The sequence below is a fragment of the Schistocerca serialis genome, chromosome 8 (assembly GCF_023864345.2).
Source record: "Schistocerca serialis cubense isolate TAMUIC-IGC-003099 chromosome 8, iqSchSeri2.2, whole genome shotgun sequence".
NCBI lineage: Eukaryota > Metazoa > Arthropoda > Insecta > Orthoptera > Acrididae > Schistocerca > Schistocerca serialis.
In genome coordinates this window covers 549429708-549456804 of record NC_064645.1, presented here as the reverse complement: position 1 = coordinate 549456804, position 27097 = coordinate 549429708, and the positions used below count along the sequence as shown (strand labels likewise).

Sequence of the window (27097 nt, the reverse complement as noted above, 5' to 3'; positions counted from 1 at the left end):
AGGACGCCGAATGCCGCAAGGGTCTCTGAGTGCCCCGACTCAGCGGAGCGAGCAAACAATGGCCCGACAAGAAGACCACTTGGGCAAGCCACCACTGGCAAAAAAATATGTGTAAAAGTCACACTACTGCTATTAAACAGCATGCTGATGCACGAAACTGAAGAAAACTTCCACAAAGTAAAAATGACACACACAAACAATTTATCAAACTGTTACTAAGAGGAGAACTTCAAAGCGAATAGTTATCAATAAATATTTCCATATCCTGCCCACAGAAGAACCAAGAAGCAAATAAGAAGCAGAGAAAAAGCGGGAAGAACAGAAGTTGAAGATTCGCAAGATTGAGACCAAGAAAGAAGACGGGTGAAAAATAGACGACATACCTTCCCAAATCCCTATCCTATTGTAAACTAGTCGTCTGCGAAGTATTACAACGAAAAACGACCGCTTTCAGCGACACATAACGATGACTTTCACGCATACAAAGCCAGTAAACCACGACATTCTGCACTCACAGCTCCATTCCATTATGGGACCTCCACAACACCAACACACACTTGCAAAGCCAACAAGAAACGACGAATGAAGCTGTACATCAAATACTTGTCCACATCCATCTCACTCAAGTCCATCACCTTCGTGCAAAAAACATTCGCCAACCTCACGCTTAAACATTCATAGGATTGTGTGAATGTGTGAAATCAAATTATGTGATGTAGGAATTGTGCAAAAGAAATGTGTGAAAAACTAAATAAGTTAAGCACACCAGACAGCTAATAAACTACAAAATAACAGTCATTGACTATGGATTTAAGTAAAAAATAGACTATCGATAAAAATAAGTCATTAGTTCTGAAATGGACAGTATATAAAGAACAAAAGTAAGGCATAATAAACGCTAAAACTATATGCCACTTATTTTCTCCTCATAAAAATAAAAGAATAACTATATTTTACTTATTTTCTCCTTATAAAAACAAAGAATAAAAAATTATCTTGTTGGATGTTTTCCTTTTTTTTAACATTTGTACCATTTGTTAGGATAATATCTCAATACTTGTGTATGTATATTTCTTTGTCAAAGCAATTCTTATTTGTTAGTGTAACAATGCTGAAATGAGTGTCTAGAAACAAAAACATTTTACTTGAACATGATATTTAGAAAATGTGTTAGGAATAGATTTTACTTAATTACTACATTTATAAAAAAAAATATATTTCTAAGAAAATCGATGAGAAAGACTCCTCACTTTCGGTAACAAACTTCTTAAAAAACAAACTTCACACTTAAATAAAGAAAGAAAATAATTAAAAATTAATAATAGCATAAAAATATTCTTCTCTTGTCATTTTTGAGAATAATGTGGAAGAATATAAAAATATAAATTACTAATACAAACTAGCATAGAATCAGAGTAACGTGGCTGAACAGTAGGCAACAAAATTTAGATAAAGGAATAATTTTTGACTGACTTAGACAACGATTCAATCATTGCCTAAATTCAGTGCAAAAATTAAGTTCGAAGGGTGGTGATGTGTAAGGTGTCAGGCAAATCCAACACCTTCCATGAAAACCCTGACATAAGCAAATCCAGTAGTATGTCACATAGCTCCGAATAAATCGTGACATTAAATTAACCAAAGTAATACGAGTAACGAGTGAGCAAATGGAATACCACAGACTAACACAAGAATGCCTAAATGCATGTCATACCTTCCCACCATGAGACAGACTCAGTTCCGAGGGGAGAAACGAGAACAGAAGCCGAGAGCAGAACCGTGTTAAGCTGGAAGGCCCTACGATAAGGGACGGACACCCACGTCGCCAGCTAACCGCTAGGACCACACCCCAGCCACAAGTTTTAACGTGAGACTTTTTCGCGTCTCTGTTACGTCAGGACCACCCCCCAGCCCATGTCAAAAGCTAGAGCCCTCCAGAAGAACAGTATAGGTCTTACGATAACACAAAAAGGGCCACCCCAGTCGCAAGTTTTAGCGTGAGACTTTTTCGCGTCTCTGTTACGTTGCAAACTTTAAAAACATTGCCCCACCACGAAAAGTATAACGTTTCTCATTGGATAGACAGAATTTTTGTAGGCGGAGCTTAAGGTTAACATTGAGACCCTGACTGGTCAGATGAAAACACAGCCAGATAGTTTTTTTTAAACCAACTTCGGGAAATTGTAGTAAGGAGAAGCTAGGGGAGAGTTGCTTCCAAGACGGCGAGGTGAGTGGAGCTGTGCTGTCCGCCGCCCCCTGACGAACACCGACAAGGTAATGAACGCACGCGATGCCGCATAACAGCGCATAAAGCTTCACTCAGAACTGCAGAAGTCTCGTCTGTTACACCCCCTTTTTGCGTAATACTAGTGTTGATCGTCAATTAAAGCTCATGGTGTTCACATTTGCCACTTGAAGTAAAAATCTGAAAAGCGATGATTTTTCTGTTATATAGTTATTGAGAAGCCACATCAGCCACTGTAATTTACAAGTTAGATAAGTAATTAAAGATAATTGAGGGTCACTGTAGACCATTTTGATAGTTTTCTCTCTTGTGAAACTTAATTTAAATCTAGATTATAGATGTGATATGACATAGGTCATCCTTCGATCCATTGTAGAACTTGGAAACCCACTCAGGGAATATTCGTTCACATTTTTGTTGAACGCATTTGGTTTTTACCATCCTGTATTAAAACATTTCCTTTTATCAATAGTGCAATTTATAAACAATGTTTTGTGAGTAGAATAAAATTTCCAGTGGTAAACTTAACTGCTTTTTCGACGTTATTTTACCAGCTAACTAAAAATAGGAAAGCCTTGAACCCCTTCCACTAAATTTAGTAACTATTAAGATTCTTTTACAGGGAGTGCAGTGGAGCTGACGCTGAAATCATTAAGTATTTGGTTATATCATCGCTAGTCTCACTGAACTCTTCTGAATTCTACATGTAATGTGTGGTCTGGCGTCTCCTTACCAGCAACAGGTCCCAGGTTCAAACTAGTCAATTCCCTAAAAAACACGCTCAGAGCGTCGTTGCGCGGAAGTGGTAGGGAGACACGATACAGAACAAACAGACACCACGCAGAATGTTAGAACTGCACTCCACACCACCCCCCGACCCTTGCTCCCCATGACATAATAATTATAACTACAAGGGAATGGAATGAAGTGTCATATAGTAGCAACTGTTTGGGCTCTCCTGGGTGTGTCTATCGTCAACGCGCCGCCACAAAAGTCAAAACAGCTCAATGTTCTAACTACATATCATGTCACTAGATACCTCCAACTATGGGCTGAATATCGCCCTTCTTTGGCCTCGCGGTCCCCAAACAATGCATCAAGTGGCAGCATTCTGTTGTTTGGCAAACTCCAGACTCGCTTCCTGTCTCTGTCGTTCCCAAGAATCCACTCCTTCTTATCTGTATGAACCAATATCTCCAAACATGAAGATGGATTTTTTCATTTCTCCTCAGAATACTGTGTTCCTATGGCTAGTGCTGGAAACAAAGGGAAACCTGGCGCAATTTCGATATCAAAAATGGAGTGAAATAATCTGTTTGCACTACCCTGTCAATGAGAAAGCTCCCCCCACTATTAGAAGGGCTGTTACTGCTGATGTAGAGAGGGCTAAGCAAACTTGTGATCCCCGACATCCACTGCATGATCATCAGGCTGTAGTCCGTCGACTGAAGTCGAGAAAGAGCTTCATGGCCAGGACTCGACCACTAGAGGGAACACCACAGTGGAAGAGCATCACCAAGTGGAATAGCAAGCCACCACCTAATATCCCTGTAAAGGAAGAGCTATCTCTAGGAAATGACTTGCCCTACCCTAGTTGGAGATCGTTCAATCGTCTTAGGGTGGGCGTTCCTCTTTACAAGACCAACATGCGAAAATGGGGCATTCTTCCAGCTGATGGAGATATATCCTGCGAGTGTGGAACAACACAATATCCGACCCACTTGCTAATTCGTCTTCAACTTGAACAACTCTGCACAAAACAGGACCTGAGTGAGGGAAACAACAAGGCCATCGGAATTGCTACCTTCTGGAAATGCTAACCAGACACGAAAATGAATGAATTTACAGGAGTCAAATAGATCACTTAAACACTCATTTCCACCTTACAATGATCATTCTTCATAATACTCGTAAAACATTTTTTTCAACGTTTGAGTATCACATGCAAAAGTTATGCAAATCAAGTAATGAAATTTCCTTCACAAATAGATCATAGCGCTACATACATCCGAGGTCTAGTACATGCCCTCCTCCACGACAGCGTTTCCACCAAATATATCTGGTGACAAAAAATCCTGACGCTCACACAAACTCGCGATCACTATGCATGCGCCACTTGCTGTCGAGTGCCATTCTTGTTCACTGCAGCGCACTGGCCATGCCTCCCCATATTGAACGCATGCGTGCATGCAATACAACTATTGGAAACAATAAATTCATCAATTGGGAATTTAACGTCACGATTGGGTTTTTAAAAGTACCAAGTGGACAGGGCACAGCGGGCCGTGCGTGCTTCGCGATGGAAAGACTTGACAGCATTACGTGTGCTAGGTGTTTCACGACGGTATTCCTTGCGCTATCGGAATAAAAAAAGCGATCGATTTTATTACTTCTTAAAATACCTGCGTCTTCCCAAACAGCATTGAATGATGAGTAAGTGAAATCCAGCACTTTCAAACTGATTTTTTTAATATAAATAAACAATCTACCCTTTAATTTCCTGTCCTGACATCCTTCCTCACCATCACAGAGCCGCCAATTTCCAGGTAGGGGAGGGAAGCGGAGGGGGTGAGGGTAGGGGGATGGATGGAGGGTTTAGAATGGATGGAGGGTTTAGGATGGATGGAGGGTTTACCCGAGGGGGAGAGGTTAATTAATTGATCAATTTAATTAGCTAATCAATCAAACTGATAAGAGTGAGAGAGGGCTATTCAAATAACTCAGACCTGAAAGTGTACTTTTATCAGAGAGGAGAATGGGGGTGGGTTGGAGTTTTCCTGAGGAATTGGGAGTAGGAGTTGGGGGAATAATTGGTTAAGGACCTGTCAATGAAAAGGAAGCATTATAGCCCAGGGGTCTTCTTCTTCTTAGCAGAACAATAGGTTAATGACCTGTCATTCGAGGGGGAAAAATTGGTTTGCCTCTGAATGTATGTTTGCCCCTGATTGTAGACAACCTGCACTACCAAATTGTCCTCGTGTCCTTGTTGCCCTATTACTGAAGTATACCCAGTTATTGTTGTACCTGCTGGCATGCATTGACGAAGCGACCCTGTAGTGTCTGCACATCGTTGGTTGGCATGGCTTAGACCAGTTCCTTCAAGTGCCCCATAACCAAAAGTTTTAGGGAATTGAGGTCTGGGGAATGAGCACGCCAAGGTGTGTGGCCCCTTCGACCATACCAGTGGTCCTGAAATGTCTATGTTAGACGTTCACACGCATTGTGACGAAAGTGTGCTGGTGTGCCATCATGCATGAACCACATTTGTATTCCTTGCTGCAATGGCACAGCCTCCAACAAGTCACGCAATACATTAATGTGAAAGTCCAGATAATGCACCCCAGTTAATCTTTGTGGCAGCATGTATGGGCCTATTAATCTATCGCCAGGTGGACCTGTCCATACATTGATTGAGAATCGGTGTTGATGCCCTCTTACCTGAAATGCTTGAGGATTTACATTTGCCCATACATTCTGGCTATGTAAATTCACAACACCTTATCTTGTGAACCCTGCCTCATCAGTAAATAAAATCTTGGATGTGAACAGTGGATCTGAGGCATACTTCAACAATCATCCACAGAACTGCCATCTCCAAAGATGATCCTGTGGTCTTAGGGTCTGAATGCGCTGTAGACGGTATGGGTACAGCAATTATTCATGAAGTATACTGCTCAGATAAGAGAGCGAACACGCCTTCTCGTGCTACTCGTCGCACACTGGTCCCAGGGGTTTCTTCCACCGAACGTAGCACATGCTCCTCCATGTCAGGCCTGTGGACTGTGTGCAGCCTTCCATTGTCTTGTCATATATGAGGCATACGACAGTCTTCTGAGGTACACGGCTATCTGTGTCCCTTAGATGCTGGAGAAGTTTGCCGAACAGCTTATCAGATGGCACTCAGCGCTGTGAATATTTTTCGCAATAGGAGACATGGGCTCGCAGGCTACGTCCATTTGCTAAACTTCAGCAGAATATCAAATCCGCCATTTCGCTTGTCGAGTAGTAGGCTTCCATTGCTAACAAGTAGTGGAAGAGAGAAAATGTAAATTTACTACACCATTTGTACGTACAAACAGCGCAATAACAGTAAACACATAGGTGAATCTGCGTTTGGAAGAAGGTAAAACACCATGATACATACTTTGGGTTGACAGTGGTGTGTAATAGGGCCCCAAACACGACTAAAACTATAGTAGCCTTCAACAAGATTCGAACCACACAACTGACTATGGTAGGTAGAGTACTTTGAGTAAGGCATCAATACTCTGCCGACACATCTGATGGAGCGCCAATGCAACTACTGTGCTGATATCCGCATCCACCTGTCACACAGTCCTTCTTACAAACACATTTCGGAAGGTATGCGTTTCCAGATCCATGTTTATTGGATTTGTTTTTCTTGTTTAGATGAGTACTTCCACCTCTCAAAGTACTCGACACTTTTTTGAAAACCCTGTATACAAAAATACAATTTTGAGTGAAATGTATCTGTAGACACTGGTGATCATTTTTCCAAGTCAGTATTATCTGGAACTGGGTCCTTATCTCCTTTTTCTGTATTTCGATTTTCAGACTCTGACTGATTATTTAAATGAGAAAAAAATGTTCGTTTAAGAGTATTTGCCAGAAAGCAAAAGTAAATTTTTCTCAGCACAGAATATCAGATTTTTTTCGAAGTAAATAAATCGTTAGTCTAAACTTGAATAATAATCATAGTAGAAGTTTTACCTTAATCTGTGCTTATACAAGTGAAAAGCGTAATCTGACAAACTTCAGTAACATACTTTTAATTTTCATGACCTTGACTAAAGTTGTCCTTATTGTAACTACGTATATCGATGTCTTGGCTTTCCTAATTCAGCATTGCGATTGTGTTGTGTTGCTGAAAATATTATCATTTCAAATAATGAATACCAAAAGTAACATTCTAGTAGCTGGAAAGGTATGTTTAGAAGAATTTGTGACAGCATGGGTTGCAGTTGGGTCAAGCATTATTATTATTATTATTATTATTATTATTGTTATTATTATTATTATTATTATTTCTTTCTTGTCTCAGACGTTATGTCTGGTTAAAAATGGAAGGTGACACGGACCTTGATCAAGTGTGACTTTCTTTTAACTGTACAGTATATGTTACATTGCATTTAGGAACTTTCGGGTAATTGGACATGTATCAATAATTACGGATTTCTGTAGTTGTATATATAAGTTTGGATGTAGTTGTATTGCGTTGATGTACTGGTGGATATTGTGTGGTATGACTCCTGTAGTTGATAGTATAATTGGTATAATGTCAACTTTATCCTGATGCCACATGTCCTTGACTTCCTCAGCATGTTGGATGTATTTTTCAATTTTTTCTCCTGTTTTCTTTTGTATATTTGTTGTATTGGGTATGGATATTTCGATTAGTTGTGCTAATTTCTTCTTTTTATTGGTGAGTATGATGTCAGGTTTGTTATGTGGTGTTGTTTTATCTGTTATAATGGTTCTGTTCCAGTATAATTTGTATTCATCGTTCTCCAGTACATTTTGTGGTGCATACTTGTATGTGGGAACGTGTTGTTTTATAAGTTTATGTTGTGAGGCAAGCTGTTGATGTATTATTTTTGCTACATTGTCATGTCTTCTGGGGTATTCTGTATTTGCTAGTATTGTACATCCACTTGTGATGTGATCTACTGTTTCTATTTGTTGTTTGCAAAGTCTGCATTTATCTGTTGTGGTATTGGGATCTTTAATAATATGCTTGCTGTAATATCTTGGTGTTTATTGTTTGATCCTGTATTGCAATCATTAATCCTTCCGTCTCACTGTATATATTGCCTTTTCTTAGCCATGTGTTGGTTGTGTCTTGTTCGATGTGTGGCTGTGTTAGATGATACGGGTGCTTGCCATGTAGTGTTTTCTTTTTCCAATTTACTTTCTTCGTATCTGTTGATGTTATGTGATCTAAAGGGTTGTAGAAGTGGTTATGAAATTGCAGTGGTGTAGCCGATGTATTTATATGAGTGATCGCTTTGTGTATTTTGCTAGTTTCCGCTCATTCTATAAAGAATTTTCTTAAATTGTCTACCTGTCCATAATGTAGGTTTTTTATGTCGATAAATCCCCTTCCTCCTTCCTTTCTGCTTAATGTGAATCTTTCATTTGCTGAATGTATGTGATGTATTCTATATTTGTGGCATTGTGATCGTGTAAGTGTATTGAGTGCTTCTAGGTCTGTGTTACTCCATTTCACTACTCCAAATGAGTAGGTCAATATTGGTATAGCATAAGTATTTATAGCTTTTGTCTTGTTCCTTGCTGTCAATTCTGTTTTCAGTATTTTTGTTAGTCTTCGTCTATATTTTTCTTTTAGTTCTTCTTTAATATTTGTATTATCTATTCTTATTTTTTGTCTGTATCCTAGATATTTATAGGCATCTGTTTTTTTCATCGCTTCTATGCAGTCGCTGTGTTTTCCCTTGACTATGCTATTTTTCTTACATTTGTCTGTTCCAAAAGCCATATTTATATCATTGCTGAATACTTCTGTAAGCTTTAGTAATTGGTTGAGTTGTCGATCTGTTGCTGCCAGTAGTTTTAGATCATCCATGTATAGCAGATGTGTGATTTTGTGTGGGTATGTTCCAGTAATATTGTATCCATAATTTGTATTGTTTAGCATGTTGGATAGTGGGTTCAGAGCAAGGCAGAACCAGAAAGGACTTAATGAGTCTCCTTCGTATATTCCGTGCTTAATCTGTATGGCTGTGATGTGATATTACTTGAATTTGTTTGGATATTAAGTGTGGTTTTCCAATTTTTCATTACTATGTTTAGGAACTGTATCAATTTAGCATCTACTTTGTATATTTCCAATATTTGTAGTAACCATGAGTGGGGTACACTATCAAAAGCTTTTTGGTAATCAATGAATGCGTAGTGTAGCGACCTTTGTTTAGTTTTAGCTTGATATGTCACCTCTGCATCTATTATCAGTTGCTCTTTACATCCTCGTGCTCCTTTGCAACAGCCTTTTTGTTCTTCTTTTATAATTTTGTTCTGTGTTGTATGTGTCATTAATTTCTATGTAATGACTGAAGTTAATATTTTGTATATTGTTGGTAGGCATGTTATGGAGCGATATTTAGCTGGGTTTGCTGTGTCTGCTTGATCTTTAGGTTTCAGATAAGTTATTCCATGTGTACGTGTATCAGGGAATGTGTATGGGTCTGCAATGTAACTGTTAAATAATTTAGTTAGATGTGAATGTGTTGAGGTGAACTTCTTTAGCCAGAAATTTGCTATTTTATCTTTTCCAGGGGCTTTCCAATTGTGAGTAGAATTAATTGCTTGGGTGACTTCATGTTGCAAAATTATCACTTCAGGCATTTGTGGTATCATCTTGTATGTGTCTGTTTCTGCTTGTATCCACCGTGCATGCCTGTTATGTTTTACCGGGTTTGACCATATGTTGCTCCCGATGTGTTCCATGTCTGTTATGTTTGGTGGATTGTCTATTTTAATGTGTGTGTTATCTATTGTCTGGTAAAATTTCTTTTGGTTTGTGTTGAATGTTTGGTTTTGTTTCCTTCTATTTTCACTTTTTTTGTATCTTCTAAGTCGTTTGGCCAATGCTTGTAATTTCTGCTTCTTTTCATCTAATTGCTCTATCACTTCTTGTGAGATTTTACCTAACCTTTTTCGTTTTTTTTCTGTCATTTCATTTCTTATAAATTGTGTTAGCTGTCCGATGTCTTTTCTCAGTTTTTCTATTCTGATCTGTAGCCTGTGTTGCCCTGCTGGTTTTGTGGGTTTCTTCTGTGTGTTGGTTGGTTCTGATCTCTGCCTAGTGTGTATATTTAGTGTAGTGAGTGCTCCTATATAAACCAGTAGTTGTAACTCTTCCATAGTTGTGTTTTCATTTATTTTCTTGTGTATGATTGTGTTGATAGTTTTTATTGTTGTTTCGACTTGTGGGTTATATGGCGGTCTATGCAAGAATGGTCTAATGTCTGTATTTGTGTCTTTGTATTCTATATATGTCAGCTGAAATTTTTCTTCTATATCTAACATGTGTGTGTCACTCACTTCGTGTTCTATTTGTGCTTGTTCTGGTGGCTGTCTTAAGATTTCATTTTCCTCTGATTGTTTAATTGATGCGTGTTGTTCTTTGTTTGTTTGCTCTGGGATGTTTGAGTCCATTACTGTATTTTCTTCTTCTTCTTCTGATTGCACATTATTTTGTTCCAGTATTTGTTGTACTTGTTGTTTGATGTTTTCTAATTCTGACTGGGGTATCCTGTTATTTTTTATTATTACACGGATCTGATCAGCTAGTCGTTGTTCTGTTAAAAATTTTAATTCTGGGTATCTGGTAATAAATGTTGTGTATACTTGTGATCTGTATCCAGTTTTGTTGGTTCCTAGGTTTGTTGCTTGGTAATAACAGAACATGAGGTGTCGATTAACTTCATCTGACCATCTCATCCTCTGTCTTTGTTTTCCTTCTAGGGTGGTTGCAGGAAGCATATCCTGCAAAACACCTCTATTTGGATTTGAATCATTTTCCAGTTGGCTAGCAGTGTCGTTACCATTGTGAGCGGGTATAGGGTTCAAGCGTCGTCCCCGACCATGACGGCGCTTGTCCGAGGCTTCTTTAGTTCTGTCCTGAACCAACTAATCACACTTAAAGGGGCCTATTAGTGGTTTGTTCTTTTCGTCGTCTTTTACGACTGGCAGAACATACCGGAGGCCTATTCTTTTCCCGGGCCTCCACGGGAATTATTATTATTATTAACGTGTTGCATACATTGTATTGTATTTTAACTGGGGGCCTAGAAATGACAGAGAGGCTCCGTCACCGTTGCAGCCTCAGTGGTCTGCAATGCCACGACGACTACCGCAGTTCACTTCACCCCTCCGCCTCCCCACACCAAACCACACTTTCAGGGTTATTGTACAGTTCAGCCCCTGGTGGTCGACCCCCCCCCCCCTCCTCCAGGAAACGTCTCACACTAGACGAGTGTAACCCCTATGTTTGCGTGGTAGGGTAATGGTGGTGCACGCGTAAGTGGAGAACTTGTTTGGGCAGCAATCGCCGACATAGTGTAGCTGAGGTGGAATAAGGGGAACCAGTCCACATTCGTTGAGGCAGATAGAAAACCGCCTAAAAGCCATCCACAGAATGGCCGGCTCACCGGACCTCGACACAAGTTCACCAGGCGGATTCGTGCTGGGGACTTCCCAATCTGGAATGCCGTGCGTAAGACCGCACGACTAACTGGGCAGGCATTGCATACGTTAGTTACAGATCATTAAATGATTCCAGATTTATGATTATAATGTCTATCGTAACATCATAACTAATTTTTACAATCCCCAAAATACAAATATTGTTTGCACACATGTAGTAACTGATATCATAAGTTTTTTTTTTTTTTTTAATGTCTACACATGGTCATAAAATACGCAGAAGTAACAGGCTGCTGATTTGCATACTCGGTGATAGCGACCCAGATGTGTTCCATAGGATTTACATCAGACCAATGTGGTCGCCGAGACATCAACACGAGTTCACCCCCGTAGCACGGTTCTGCCTCCGAGGCACAGACAATTCTACTGCTGAAAGATGACATCGCCATCGGGGAAGACACCAAACATGACGGGATGCAAGTGGTTTGCACCTGGCAGAGTGTCTTCCATTACTACCACAGGTCACATGCAAGCATAATACTCCTTCCACCAGTGTACATCTGTGGCGCTCTGCACGTTTCGATCCGCCATTCACCTCGATGACGTCTCTAGTGTAGCAAAAATGTGATTCACCTGAAGAGCCGACACGTTTCCACTGATCGACGGCTAAATCCCGATGATCCCATGCGCACTGCAATCGTAATTCACGATGTCGCTGGGTCAATATGTGAACACGTACGGGTGGTCTGCGGCAGATTTCCATGTTCAACCATGTACGACGAACGGTGTCCTCCGGAATACTTGTGCGTGCACCAGCATTGTGCTCTTTCGGCAAAAAATGTCGCAAATCACCATCTATCCTACTTTACCGAGCAGACAAGTTTCCAACCCCACATTCTACGATGTAGCACCTAGTGGTAGTTTCACTGACCTTTTTCTTCTTTCCGTAGATGCTCTCGACAGTAGCTCGTGAACATTCGACCAGCTTCGCCGTTTTCGAGATACTCGTTCGCAGGCTTTGCATGATGATAATCTGCCCTTTGTCAAAGTCGCTTATCTGAATAGATTTTCCCATTTGCAGTCCGTATATTCGCTAGGGTGAGCCCCCGTCCGTATCTGGACCGCTTACATACTTTAGTTACCGCATCATGTGGCCACAGCGCCACAAGGCGGCATCCTATGTATCGGTGGGCAGTTAACATAATGTTTTGGCTTATCATTGTGTGTTGCCCAGCTTATGGCACTGCGCTGTTACTGATGCTGTTGACAAAGAATGTCTTATGTCTCTATTATTCGCAGGTATGAAAAGCGGAACAGGCAGTGAGGCGGAGGTTAACACAATCATCCCGAAAAGGTGTGAGTGGTACAGCGACGTGCTGTGAGCAGACCACAATGAACCATGTTTCGAGAAAGGGTCACCAGATTGCGCAGCGGAGCCACAATATGCTGCTAACATGAGTTATAGTGAACTGTGTTGTCAGATCATGGTATTCTTGAGTTCCAGTGGCTGGTTTCGCTTTAAGTAATTATACGTTAATCTTCGTAACTTGCGTACCACTCAGCCTCCAATGTATGGTCTAGTGGTAGATACACTGGAGTACTGTGTATTGAGCTCCGTTCTCTAGCCTTTCAAACTCGCTCACTCTCTCTCTCTCTCTCTCTCTCTCTCTCTCTCTCTCTCTCTCTCTCTCCTTTCCTTGTCCAACAGAGCTGGGACATCATCTCTCATGATGTCGTTGTCGACGGGGCTTTAAAGCTAAAATTTAAGTAATTTTGGGTCAACACCCCCTCCCCAATTCCCATCCCTTTTTGACAAAATTACACCTAAAGTTTGTGACAGGTAATCTACTCAGAATTGACAGGATCGATTGATAAATGATACTTGAGCATTTTGTCAACTTTTCATCAACATAAATGGGGGCCGCTTACGTACCTATAAGGTAGGCGCTGTTCAACGAAAGCGTCACTGGTGTAGTGACCAAGGCATCTGCCTGCGTAGCAGAGAACACGAGTTCGATTCCCAGTTGCAGTCTGTAGGTTTTTATTTTTCTTCCCTCTTGAAACTGGTAGGCATACGAAGGCCAATAAAGTAAATAAATCAATGACGGCTAATAAAAGAGTAGCCAAATAAATTTATCAAACGACTTGGATTAGTAAGGAATTAAAAATTTAAACCTGGTCGATTTACGGTGTCTTTCTCTCACTGTGTTACATGCTATCAGTTTCCTTCGAACAGTTGGCTGGAATATACTTGTCATATGAACATTCGAAGACTTCCATCAAGAACATCTAACGAATGCAATCTTCGCGCATCTACAGAATCCCTTCCGATGGTTAGCACGAATACAGATTTGGTTTGTATTTAAAAATATTTCTTTTTCGGGACTTCATTTTGATGCATACCACGCATACTATAACACTGCCTGCAAAATCGGTGCTGAAAGCGGACCGTGGATTATGCTGTGAATCGTTATTACATCCGCTCGGTTGTACAGCTCCTCCTGGGTTTCCAGAAGTAGACAGCAATTTTGGAGCCTAGAAATAAAATTTTTAACTTGGCTATAAAAATAAACATATGGGTGGCACTCAGGTGTAAAGCCTGGCGGCATTCCTTCTACCGTCCAAGGACCCTCGTCATTTATAAAAGAGCTATCATACAAGACGGTGTTATTTTGTCAAAATGTTCAAATGCGTATGAAATCTTATAGGACTTAACTGCTCAGGTCATCAGTCCCTAAGCTTTCACACTACTTAACCTAAATTACCCTAAGGACAAACACACACACCCATGTCCGAAGGAGGACTCGAACCTCCGCCGGGACCAGCCGCACAGTCCATGACGGCAGCGCCTTAGACCACCCAAGTTATTTTGTCCACCACAAGCGCGCTGTACCATTCAAAATTTGTTATCAGCAACGTGTGATTTTAAAATGTTCTAAAGATATGTTTTTTTTTCTATTTCCCGGACTTGGAACAAGTGGAGTGAACATTCTTTGACGAGTTTCTTAAGGGATGGGCCTCTTCTGTACCCCAAGGGCCAAATTAATCGTTAGTTTCTTATAAGCACGGGGAAACTGTAGGCAACAATTTTTCAGACACTACGATAGAACATTGCGCCGTATATGAATGTGTTATTATTTTAAGTACAAAACGTTCAAATGTGTGTGAATTCCTAAGGGACCAAACTGCTGAGGTCATCGGTCCCTAGACTTACTACACACTACTTTAACTTAAACTAACTTATACTGAGAACAACACACACACCCATGCCCGAGGGAGGACTCGAACCTCCGGCGGGAGGGGCCGCTTTAAGGACGCTATCGACCGCGACAAGGGTTAGTTTTTCTTCTTTATGCTATAACTTGCGTCGAGTGCTCGTTTTCGCAGTAGCTTTACTCGGAATTGCTTTCTTACGAAGAGGCTTAACATGTTAATTCTTTATTAATAGAAGTCGTTTGAGAAATTTATTTGCCTGTTTAGTTATTATTCTCTATTGATTTACGTACCTTATTAACCGTTCTAGTCCTACCAGTTTCGAGGCGTAAAAAATACAAATAAAAAAACTGTAGATTGCAACTAAGAATCGAACATAAGTTCCCCGTTTCGTAGTAAAATGCCTTGGTCGCTACAGCATTGGCGCTTTCATTTAGCAGCGCCTACCATACCAGTAAATAAGCGGCAGTCGAAAAAGTTTTTTCCATCGATTTCAAGGAAAATATGCGTTTGCGGACCCCATATATGTTGACGACAAATGTTCGGTATTCAATTATCTATCGATCTCGTCAATTCTGAGTCGATTGCACATCATGAACTTTAGGGGTATCTTTTTCATAACGGGGGGGGGGGGGGGGGGGGGCGGTTGTTGAGTATCTTAAAGAGTCTTTCACGTTCGGTCGCGCACAAGCTGCCTGCCAAATATGAGCCGAATGAGTTGGCTGCGTCTGAGACAAGGGTATTGTGTGCCCCAGGAATGTGTGACAGGACCGTTGTTATTCTGTGTATACATAAATATTTGGCGTGGACAGGGGGGGGGGAGGGGGGGGGGAGCACCAAACTGCAGTTGTTTGCTGAAGACACTGTAGTTTACGGGAAGTGTCGAAGTTGAGTGACTGTAGGAGGACTTCGACAAAATTTCTAGCTGCTGTAATGAATGACAGCTAGCTGTAACTGTGGAAAAATTTAAGATAATGCGGATGAGTAGGAAAAACAAACACGTAATGTTCGAATACAGCATTAGTAATGTCTTGCTTGACACAGTCACGTCGTTTAAATATCTGGACGTCACGTTGAAAAGCGATATGAAATGGAGGGAGAATGAGAAGACTGTGGTAGGGAAGGCGAATGTCGACTTCGGTTTATTGGGAGAATTTTAGGAAAGTGTGGTTCATCTGTAAAGGAAATCGCATATAGGACGCTGGTGCAACCTGGTCTTGAGTACTGCTAGAGTGTTTGAGATCCATAGTAGATCGGATTAAAGAAAGATATCGAAGCAATTCAGAGGCAGGCTGCTAGATTTGTTACCGGTATGGTTCGAACAACAAGTGTTACGGAGATGCTTCAGGAACTCAAATGCGAATCCCTAGAGGGAAGGAAACGTTCTTTTCGAGGAACGCTATTGAGAAAATTTAGATAACCGGCATTTGAAGCTTACTGCCGAAAGGTTCTACTGCCGCCAAAGTACATTGCGCAGAAGGACTATGAAGATACGATACTAGAAATGAGGGCTCATATAGAAGCATATAGACAGTTTTACCCTCGCTCTGTTTGCGAATGGAGCAGGAAAGGAAATGACTAGTGGTCGTACAGGGTAGCCTCCGCCCCATGCCATAAGATGGCTTGCGGAGTGCCTGTCTAGAAGTAGATGTGGGTTCAAAGGCTCAGAAACGAAGACGCAGTCTCAGACGAACTGTAGAAGTACGCGTTCGGACAGAGACAGTGAAATAGTCGGTAAAAACAACGAATCCGTGCTAACAGGCTCGTCATTGTTGATGAAACTGACAGAAATCTACACGGTTTACCGATCTCCATATAATGTCATCCATGATGCCATTGGCCATAGGAAAGCATGCAACCAATACTGCTCTCATGTTACCACAACTGTGACAGTACCTCAGGAGCACTTGGGCCGTTATGGGCATCAAGTAGATGCATTACCCTATCGGACTGCCGCAGGAAACGAATCACGATGAACCAGAGGCTTAAGACGCAATAGATCAGTGGAAACACCCACTGTCCCGGGGAAGGCATCCACGAGGAAAGTCATACTGACGGCTCTCAAATGTAGTGCATATTAAACTTTCTCCATGAAATTTCAAATGTTTAAACACCACCTTACAACACAGAGGTGGTGCCGTATGCGATGTGTCGGTAGAAGAGCTATCTAACGAAGACAATCAGACATCTACAAAAAATACGTAAATAAGTTTATATACACAATGTACAGAAATCAGACGACAGTTATACGAGTTGAGGGCCATGAAAGGGAAGCAGTGGCTGAGGAGGGAGTGAGACAAGGTTGTAGGCTATCCCCGATGTTATTCAATCTGTACACTGAGCAATCAGTAAAGGAAACCAAAGAAAAATTTGGAGTAGTAATTAAAAATCAGGGAGAAGAAGTAAAAACTTTGAAGTATGCCGATCACATTGTAATTCTGTCAGAAACAGCAGAGGACTTGGATGAGCAGTTGGACGGAATGGGCAGCGCCTTGAAAGGAGTGTCTAAGATGAACATCAACTGCAGCAAAACAAAGATAATGGAATGTAGACGAAGTAAATCAGGTAATTAGATTAGAAAATTATACAGCAGACTAAGTGATGACCGAAGTAGAGAGGATATAAAATGTAGACTGGCAAATGCATGAACAACGGTTCTTGTATGGAAGTGAAACATAGACGATAAACAGTTTAAACAAGAGGAGACAAATGCTTTTGAAATGTGATGCTACAGAAGAATGCTTGGGGTTAGATGGGTAGATCACGTAATAATTGGGGAGTTACCGAATAGAACTGAGGAGAAAAAAAATTGTGGCGCAACCCGATTAAAAGAAGGGATCGGCTGATAGGGCAGATTCTGAGACATCAAGGGATCACAAACTTAGTATTGGAGGGAAGTGTGAGGGGGAGGGAAGGGGGGGGGGGGTTAAAATCGGAGTGGAAGACGAAAAAATGAATACAGGAAGCAGATTCAGAAGGATGTAAGCTGCAGTAGTTATTCAGAAATGATGAGGCTTGCACAGGATAGAGTAGCATGGAGAGCTGCATCAAACTAGTCTTTGAACTGAAGACCACAACACTTAATAATTGAGGTATACGTGACTTTCAAGTGCTCTGGGTTCTTCTGTGGTGCTGAGTTATATACAGTGCAAAGAAAGTAATGTTCTTCATAGAAACAAATAATCTTGAATGCTGATATACTGCCGGCCGGAGTGGCCCAGCGGTTCTAGGCGCTACAGTCTGGAACCGCGCGACCACTACGGTCGCAGGTTCGAATCCTGCCTCGGGCATGGATGTGTGTGTGTGTGGGTGGGGGGGGGGGAGAGCTGTGGATGCAGCTAATTAAAAAGACACGCTGGCCAATAAGATTCACAGGCGGTTATGCCATGTCAATTTAGCATAGGGCGTCTATTTCATTTTTATTAAAGACGGGAAAATTTTAAAAGTTTTTTTCTAAACTAAGCAAAGTAAGGGGAAAAAGACACAAATTGTACCCAATAATTTTAATGGGTATAGAAGTTTACCTTTGTAGCATGCACTCAAATGAACTCAAACGACTTTTTACAATCATTCTGCTGCACTGACACCGCATTTTGTCAAAAAGAGCGTTTTCGTTTAACACTTACGCGATGTTCCTTCGAGTTGGCGTGATTCACAATATCAGACCTTTCCACCATGTCCAATAGCAATGTTTGACTTGCACAATGTGCATTGTACACTTTATCCACTGCCCGTGATAAAAGTAAACTCACTTATGTATCCCTGTTAAAATTACACTCTCATTTCGACATGATGAAACAGTGAACATGAATCGGTTGTGTCAACAGTGCAAAACTTTAACAGTAAATAAACAAAGGTTGAGGGGCAAGTTGTACAAGTGTACAAGCGCCGCTTCATAGCGCAGTAAATTTCAAATCAAACACCCGGTAGCGCCAAATACTTAAGTCAGGCGGAATCACAAAAAAGCAGGACGTTTGAGAGACCTCAAAAAGCCTTTCAGGACGGCGTTCAGTAGGCCAAGTCGCTTCAAAACCTGCACATAGTAGGAAAATGGACATAAAATCCTAAAAAGAACTATGGACTTTTTAGGTTACTTGGGACGCTGATTAGGAATCCGATGTCGGAATTAACAAAATTCAAAATGTCGGATCTATTTTGGCGGATGAAAAACTATAAATGTAGCGAAATCGAGTAAAGCTTCGGGTATAAGATATTGTGAAGTAGCTAATAACGAATTAGAATCCGAAATAGCCGCATTGAAATGTTTTATTCGCTGTTTTGCATTTTATCAATCGAAATCAGTCACATTAGTCGCTTGTGTCACTGCGCAGTTGGGCTGTCCACTAGGAGATGGTTTGAAAAGCAGATCTTTTGCTTCAGGTGGAATCTACGAGGCGTATTTTTTAAGCAAGTCCCGTTTTGAAATTAAAAAAGACTTGCTAAGATATCTCAATAATTTTATTTTTACATGAAAGCCTGTACCTTAATCTACTTTTCTACATAATTTCCGTCAATATTGAGGCACTTTTCATAACGTTGTACCAGTTTTTGAATACGCTCCTCATAGAAGTCTGCCGCCTAACTTGTTAACCACTGCATCACCACTGTTTTGACTTCGTCATCGTCTTGCTGACCGCCTAGGTATTTCTTCAAGATGTAACATGGGTGGCCTACGTCACACCAGAATCAAAGCAACAGTCCATGGAAAGGCGGCATTCAGATTCACCCAGAAAAGTAAAGTTTAATCAAACAATTTCTACCCGGAAAATCATGTGCATAGTTTTTGCGACAGAAAAGGAGTATTGCTTGTGGAATTTCCGCCTCGTAATGAGACAATCAATGCAGCAGCGTACTGTAAGACATTCCACAATCTGCGCCGTTCAATTCAGAACAAAAGACGTGGCAAGTTGAGCCATAGAGTAAATATCTCTGGAGTGAGCACTCACATGCGCAGAACCAGCACCTCCTATAGAGGGGGTGCTGGCAGAACAGATTTTGTGTTGTCAACATACATTGCCGGCCTGGTCACGTGATCTCGGGGCTTCGTGTGTTTGTTCGTATAGTGCCCCGTATATTTAGAATGTCACTACATCCCTAATACAGACGGATTCTTTTCGTACGTGTCGCGGATTATTTATATATGTTGCGCAGACATTTTAACAGTATCCATTTGATACGGGGAATAAACCAGCTACGTAACTTTTAAGGACAAGTGATATTACATTCAGCTTCTTTGCGATAGGTGTCATAGTTCAGATGCACTCGATTTTTGGTAGTTTTTGGTATGATACCGCACTTTATAGTATTACAGAGCCTGAAGTACATTTTTGCAGTGATAGTCCTGCAAAACGACTTGACAGTACGTTAGTACTTTCGCAAGTGTCCGAAAAACACCGAATTTACCATACATTAGCGATTATATCCCTGCTAATTCGTCCTTTTTTCTTGTATTTCTGCGTATTTATTTTCTCGTTTTTGCGACCTAAAGCACAATTTTTCTTACTGGTGGCACTTTGATGTATTTATTTAACGCATTTTAAGTACTTGCTCCCAGTTCATTAAATAAATGGTAGACGGAGTAATCTATATACATAATTGACAAGTCACTGATAAATGCATGGAGGATAGTATTTACTGAAACAACTAACCTTTCCCTTTCCTGTTCCACTAGCAAATTTACGAGAGGAAGCGATTGTTTGTAAGCTTTTGTACGAGCCGTAATGTCTATTATATAGTCATAAAATCGTAGAAAAATAGGTCTACAGAATCAAGTCTTAATTATAATGCGTATCGAAATTTTTAAACGTATACAGTGTCTCTTACTAAAATGAAAACTATAATTAGAGCTATATGGAATGTACCCATGAAAAGTTACTATCCCTCCATTCACGTATTTTTCTTTGCATCCGTAGCAACAACGTAATTCACCATCGCTATTACACAATCAACAAACGGTGAAACACAACAAAAACTCTTGGTATTATAAACTTCAAACGCTGCAGAAAGCACACAGGCACAGCGAAGTCCCGAGATCACGTGACAATCCTGGTTTAATGTTGACAACATGCGCAGAACGCAATGCTCACTCCAGAGATATTTACTCTATGAGTTGAGCAAGAGCATCGTTTTGCTGCAAGACAATGCCCGTCCGCATATGGCGAATCACACCAAAGATCTCATCACATCTTTTCGATGAGAAACTCTAGATAATCCTCCGTACAGCCCCGATCTTGCGCCCAGTGACTACCATCTGTTCCTGCACTTTAAGAAACACCTGGACGGTCAGCGTCTTCATGACGAAGTCAAAACAGTGGTGATGCAGTGGTTAACAAGTCAGGCGACAAACTTCTAAGAGGAGGGTATTCAAAAACTGGTGCAACGTTTTGTCGGAAATTATGTAGAAAAGAAGATTAAGGTACGTGCTTACATGTAAAAATAAAATTATTGAGATATCTTAGCATGTCTTTTTTTTAATTTCAAAACGGTACTTACTTTTTAAAAAAACACGCCTCGTATTTATCTTTACCAGTTGTCATTTGCTGAATTCACGAGATAAATGGATGCGAAGATGCCAGAAGCCGATGGAAAACGACATACATCTTTCTCACGGGAATATTTGTTTGTAAAATCTCCACGGTAACGCTAGGTATTCTTCTTACGAGCTTCCTGCTCATCTCCAGGTAGCCAACCAATCGACAACGGAGCAGCTTCCGTTATGGTATATCCTTGAATCAAAACTCTGTGGTCCGATGTCGGTATCGGGCATTATCGCGGAATATTTTGAGTGCGGTGAAATTGGCACGCTACTTTCGAGAAATATAAGTTTTTTCGTAGTTCTTGATAAATATGTTTTGATTCTGGAGTTTTCTGTACAAAATTTGTACAGTTTTGCAGTATTTCGCGAAAACAAATATTGCTCGTGAACATTTTAATGTTGTAAAAAAATTATTTGCCAATGATCACAACTCCGAATAGCTCCACAAGAATTCTACAGACAACCCAAAAGACTTTTTTGTATAGATAATTTCTCAGGTAATTCCAATATTAACAGGCCCGTTTTTACCGCGTGGCACTGCCGCAAGGTATAAAAATGAAACGTGCAAACATGTGCATTTCAACTCGTTAACTGACATTAAGGTAGGAGAGCCTTTTACAAAAGTGGAGCCACGCACATGAAATTTTGTAGCCAATAATTTCGGGCAATACCGGAAGTAGTTTAGTTATAAATCGATATACGTTATTACACCGATTAAAATGACAAATATCATCTGGATATCCTCACAACCAGGCAGAATCGCTGCCATATACAATGACGAAAAAAAAGGCAACAGCAAGGAGGAGCTGTGCAACATAAACGAAATTTGGTAGGCGTATTTCTAATCTGAAAGATGATGTCTATTCGAATTTTACTTCAGTCGCATAAGAGTGGTAATAGTAGCGCCACTATAAGGATGCAGATGAGGTTTGACATAAATTAGTGCTGTAAAAGTCGTGAGCGATAGTTACATTTGAAATTTGACATGGTGAGTTGTTAGTCAAGAATGGCGACAAAAACGCCATGCAACACCTCACTGAGTTTTAACGAGGTCGTGTAATAGGGCTACGAGAAGCTGGATGTTCCTTCTGCTATACTGCAGAGACTTGGCAGGAATGATTGCTGGCAGCGGTGGTTACGAGAATATACCGTCGCAAGATGACTGTCTTCCGACAGTCACGTAGTACTACCGAGGAGGGGTCGTCGTGTTAGGCGGTATGGCTCTGTCGCATCGTACTTCATCTGTAGCAGCAATCTGAGCACCAGTTGGCAAAACAATGACGCAACGAAACTCACTGGAACGCTGGGCGAAGGTCTTATGCTTTCCGATGAAAGCTGGTTCTGCCTCAGTGCCACTGATGGTCGTATGTTGATTAGGAGGCCAATTGAGGGCCTGCAGCCAACCTATCTGCGTGCTAGACACACTATATCACCTGGAGTTAGGGTCTGTAGTGCAATTTTGGATGACAGCTGGAGCACTCTCGTGGTTATGCCACGCATCACGAATGCAACTTTGTATACACATCAGTCCGATGAATCGGCCTGTTATGCTGCCATTCGTGAACAGGATTCCAGGGGTGTTTTCCAACAGGATAACGCTCGCCGCACATACAGCTGTCGTAATCCAACATGCTGTACAGCGTGTCCACATGTTGCCTTGGCCTGCTCGATTACCAGAATTGTCTCCAATCCATATGAGACGTCATCGGACAACAATTTCAGTGTCATCCACAAACAGCATTAACTGTCCCTTTATTGACCGACCATTTGCAACGGCGTTGAACCCCATCCCACAAATTGACATCCGGCACTTGTACGAAATATTTCATCCACGTCTGCATGCTTTCATTCAACTTTCCAGAGGTTACATCTGCTATTAATCTACCAGCATTTCCCATTTGAAATGGTTTATCTCGTGCTTACATTAACCTGTGATATAAAAGTATCGATCGCTTAAATATGTTACTTGGACAAATGTATTCCGGAAATTTCATTACTCCACATTCATCTTTTTTTTTGGTTTTTCCAATTTTTTTCCCGTCAATGTTTTCAACAGGCCACACATACAATATCTGCAATTGGAAGCCCGCATCTCGTGGTCGTGCGGTAGCGTTCTCGCTTCCCACGCCCGGGTTCCCGGGTTCGATTCCCGGCGGGGTCAGGGATTTTCTCTGCCTCGTGATGGCTGGGTGTTGTGTGCTGTCCTTAGGTTAGTTAGGTTTAAGTAGTTCTAAGTTCTAGGGGACTGATGACCATAGATGTTAAGTCCCACAGTGCTCAGAGGCATTTGAACCATTTTGCAATTGGAAATTTGTGGTGAGTTCTCTGGGACCAAACTGCTGAGGTCATCGATCCCTTGGCTTACACACTACTTAATCTAACTTACACTAAGGACAACACACACGCCCATGCCCAAGGGAGGACTCGAACCTCCGACAGGGGGGGGGGGGGGGGGGGGAGCCGCGCGAACCGTGGCAAGGCGCCTTAGACCGCAAGGCTACCAAGCACGGCACAATATATGAAAAATGTGCACGATTCACTGTTTATCGTCAACGTATCTTATGGACTTGAGACTAGAATGACACCCCAGCACTAGGTAAGTATACATCAGTGCAATCTTCACAAGATTTCGCGGAATTAAAGTCGGAACGCACTCCTTTTCTCTGTTCAGTCCAGCTTTTGAAGCGTGGGACATTTTGAGAAAAGTAATGTCCCGATAAAAATGGGACGAATAGACACCCTAATATTTTAGCGTCATTTGGTGGCCTGTATGTGAGGCTGACTCCCCCTCCCCATTCGGAGACCGTGAGCGATGGAGAGAGATTTCACTCGACGGCGCACAGGCGGGAGACTTAAACGTGCTGTCCTTCAGGCAACTGCGAGCGATGTGTACCGAGTGCCGTCGATAATGCTGGGAATTTTGAAACGTTTTTTTACGGCGTCAAGTTTGCAGTTGACAGCGAGATAATGAATATGATGAGAAAACAGTTACGAACAACGCCAAACTGTGAGTTGGCAGCTATGAGCTTACAGACAGGTAAACCAAGTGTGACGAAATGCAGGGTGATTATGTCGAAAACCGTAGAAACAACTATTTTTCTTGTAGCTTCCTAAAAAATTATCATAATGTTCCTAATTTTTAATGACTTATCCTCACATTTGTGCGTCACTGCTTAAATGAATAAAGACGTTTCTGAGTGGCTGCTGTTACTCTTCTCGTTCTGACTAGTAAAGATTCACAGAGTTTATGTAGAGCCTATATCTCTTAGACTTTCTCAAAAAAACTTAAACAGCAGAATTAAAAAATTAATTTTTAAAAGTACATGCTTCGACAAAGTGGTACAAGAGGTGGCAACGTGGAAGGGCTATTATAGGAGTTTAATGCGCTGCTTGATATTGACCCCGAAACTTTCAGAAACAGCTTGAGTGGTAAAATTGCTTTTTCAAGTTGAAGTTGTACGAATTAATTTTAGAAAGCTAATTCAATTTGTAAACTGTTAATTAAAAAGTATATTGCATATCACAGGCAAAACTATTAATCAAACTCATCAGCTTGTGTCGGACGACAGTTTATAGCTACAAAACCATGACGCATATAAGGATCATATTCTGAAAGAAACAAAAATGTGTATGATATGCAATATAAAATACGAGATATTTTGAAACTTCCTAGCAGATAAAAACTGTGTGCCAGGAAGTTTCATATCAGCGCACACTCCGCTGCAGAGTGAAAATCTCATTCACGAGATATTTTGTATCTCCAGGACACATAAGTAAACGCCTGAAGTAGTGTATACACTGAAGCAAATTAATCTCTTTGGCAAGTCGCACGTCCCAGTAATGAACTTTGTGAAAAGACTATCTGGAATGCGCAAGACTGACTTGTCAATATGCCTCAGCCAGAAAGCGCAAAATGACCGACATTGAGATATCAGCGCTAATTGTTCTACTGGTATCAGTGTTAGGAGACCCGCATCGCCGTACTAGGCAAGATCCTAATGGAGATGATTTGCCGTTGCCTTCCTCCGACCTAATGGGAATGAATGATGATGATGGTGGTGATGAAGACGACACAACAGCCAGTCATCTCGGGGCAGGTGAAAATCCCTGACCCCGCCGGGAATCGAACCCGGGCTCGGGAAGCGAGAACACTACCGCGGGTCCACGAGCTGCGGACACACACACACACACACACACACACACACACACCAAAGCGAACTGCTACCAAATCCTGCCACAAAGACAGAGGTAGGAAGCCAAACTTTCAAAGGATATTGCCTAGTAGCAAGTGCAAGCAGAGGTATTTGTCGTGAAACCTGAAAATTATTTAGCCGCTATTCGCCACATTTTCCTTGCAACTGAAAATACCAGATGGCTCTGAGCTCTAAGAAACTCATGTAGCGATGTGTCTTCAGCTGCCGAAGTTTTTTTTCATGTTACCGGTACATGTGAAAAACTGCTAAAGATATGAATACAGAAAGTCTTCGGATATATATAGGCAATGGGTACCTGCTATTAAGTTGTGCCATTAATGTCTTTGGCGATTGTCATATACAGTTTTAAACAGTTATGAGTTAGCTCATATCTTGGGGATTCTATAGGTTTTATTTTGAAATTCTGCTGCTAGTCATTCACAACTGATTTCCATAAATATTCGTTTTATAAACTGATACGCCCTTTTCTTGCTATAATCTTTACATAACTAGTTATAAACATTCTCAAGATGTTTTACAAATCAGAGCTGTCACCGAAGTTCAGTACACAGGAAATAATTTTTGAATAAATATTCTCAGCAACAAATAATATCGTCTCCTAACTATCTCCGGCTACTTTTCTCCAAACATTGTTTGTTCTTCGATGTGTATTACGCGTTATATCTCGAGATAACCTACGTCAGTAATTCCACAAACAGTTTTTCAGAGCGAAATCTAAGAATATGCCTTATCTTCTTACAGCTCGTTCCCGTAGCGACTGTAAAGATGAAGTTTAATAAAGATCGCACGAAGGCCTGTAACAATTTTTTCTTCCCATGCGATACCCTTGAATGTAACTGTAAACAATGTTAATGTACGCAGCGACGAAACTGTCGTTAATTGGTCACTAAACAGAGCCGAGTAAAATTTGATGGAGGTATGAACGAGAAGACGTTAATATCATAAAGGCGTTACTGGATTCTGCAGCGGGTAAAGCGGAAATAAATACTAGTGTTATCTGGATCGTACGCCCTGCGAATACGGTGAACATACAAGTGTTGTGGATGAGGAACAGCAGTACCTGTGAAAAGCCGCCACATTCTAAAATGATGACGCCAGCTACAATCGCGAAGCTCCATGTATGAAAGCGGCTCATGCTGCACATCGTAGGAAACAAGAGATTGAGACGCGCTTAATCAGCTTACGCACTCACTGTCTGCGTTCAAACACGCCTGTACACACCACCGCGGCTGTCACATACCCAATCGACTGCACCAACCGCACGAAGTTGGTCGATAGCTATCGACCAACAAGACGCCATTCGATTCTAGTCAAACTTCGATTCGCGCGTGTCGTATTGTGAACGATTCGATTTAGGAACACCTGTAAATATATAGTGAATCTGGTAATTTTTTGTTACACAAATTACAAACCCTTAGTCTGTACAAACCAAACAGCATCGCTGGTTTTAGCAGACTAACGATTTAGTGTGAAAGACCCCAGCTGACGAGTGCTACGTTGGTGTGTAGCTTTCGTTTACCGAATTTCTTCGTCCCAAGATTTTGGTTTTATTGTGTGTGACGATACAGGGGGGAAAGTGAAGAACCAAATAACAGACGCGTCTAAGAATTAACAATTGCATGGCTCGGAATTGTAAAATGTGATGCAATGTAAAACATTTGTGTGAAATCCGTTCTCTCTCTCTCTCTCTCTCTCTCTCTCTCT

At 41.2% G+C, this 27097-nt stretch overlaps 1 protein-coding gene across 2 annotated transcripts in view; it reads right to left on the bottom strand.

Moving 5' to 3' along the window:
* Positions 1-26617, bottom strand: part of LOC126416650 (uncharacterized) — a 392607-nt gene extending 365990 nt beyond the window's left edge. For both annotated transcript variants that reach the window (XR_007575486.1, XM_050084444.1), the window contains exon 1: positions 26454-26617. Coding sequence is in view for 1 of the 2 variants with exons in the window: in XM_050084444.1 (XP_049940401.1) it covers positions 26454-26537 (84 nt within the window). In the remaining variant the exon portion in view is untranslated. The remainder of the gene's footprint in view (positions 1-26453) is intronic.
* Positions 26618-27097: the final 480 nt, after the last annotated feature.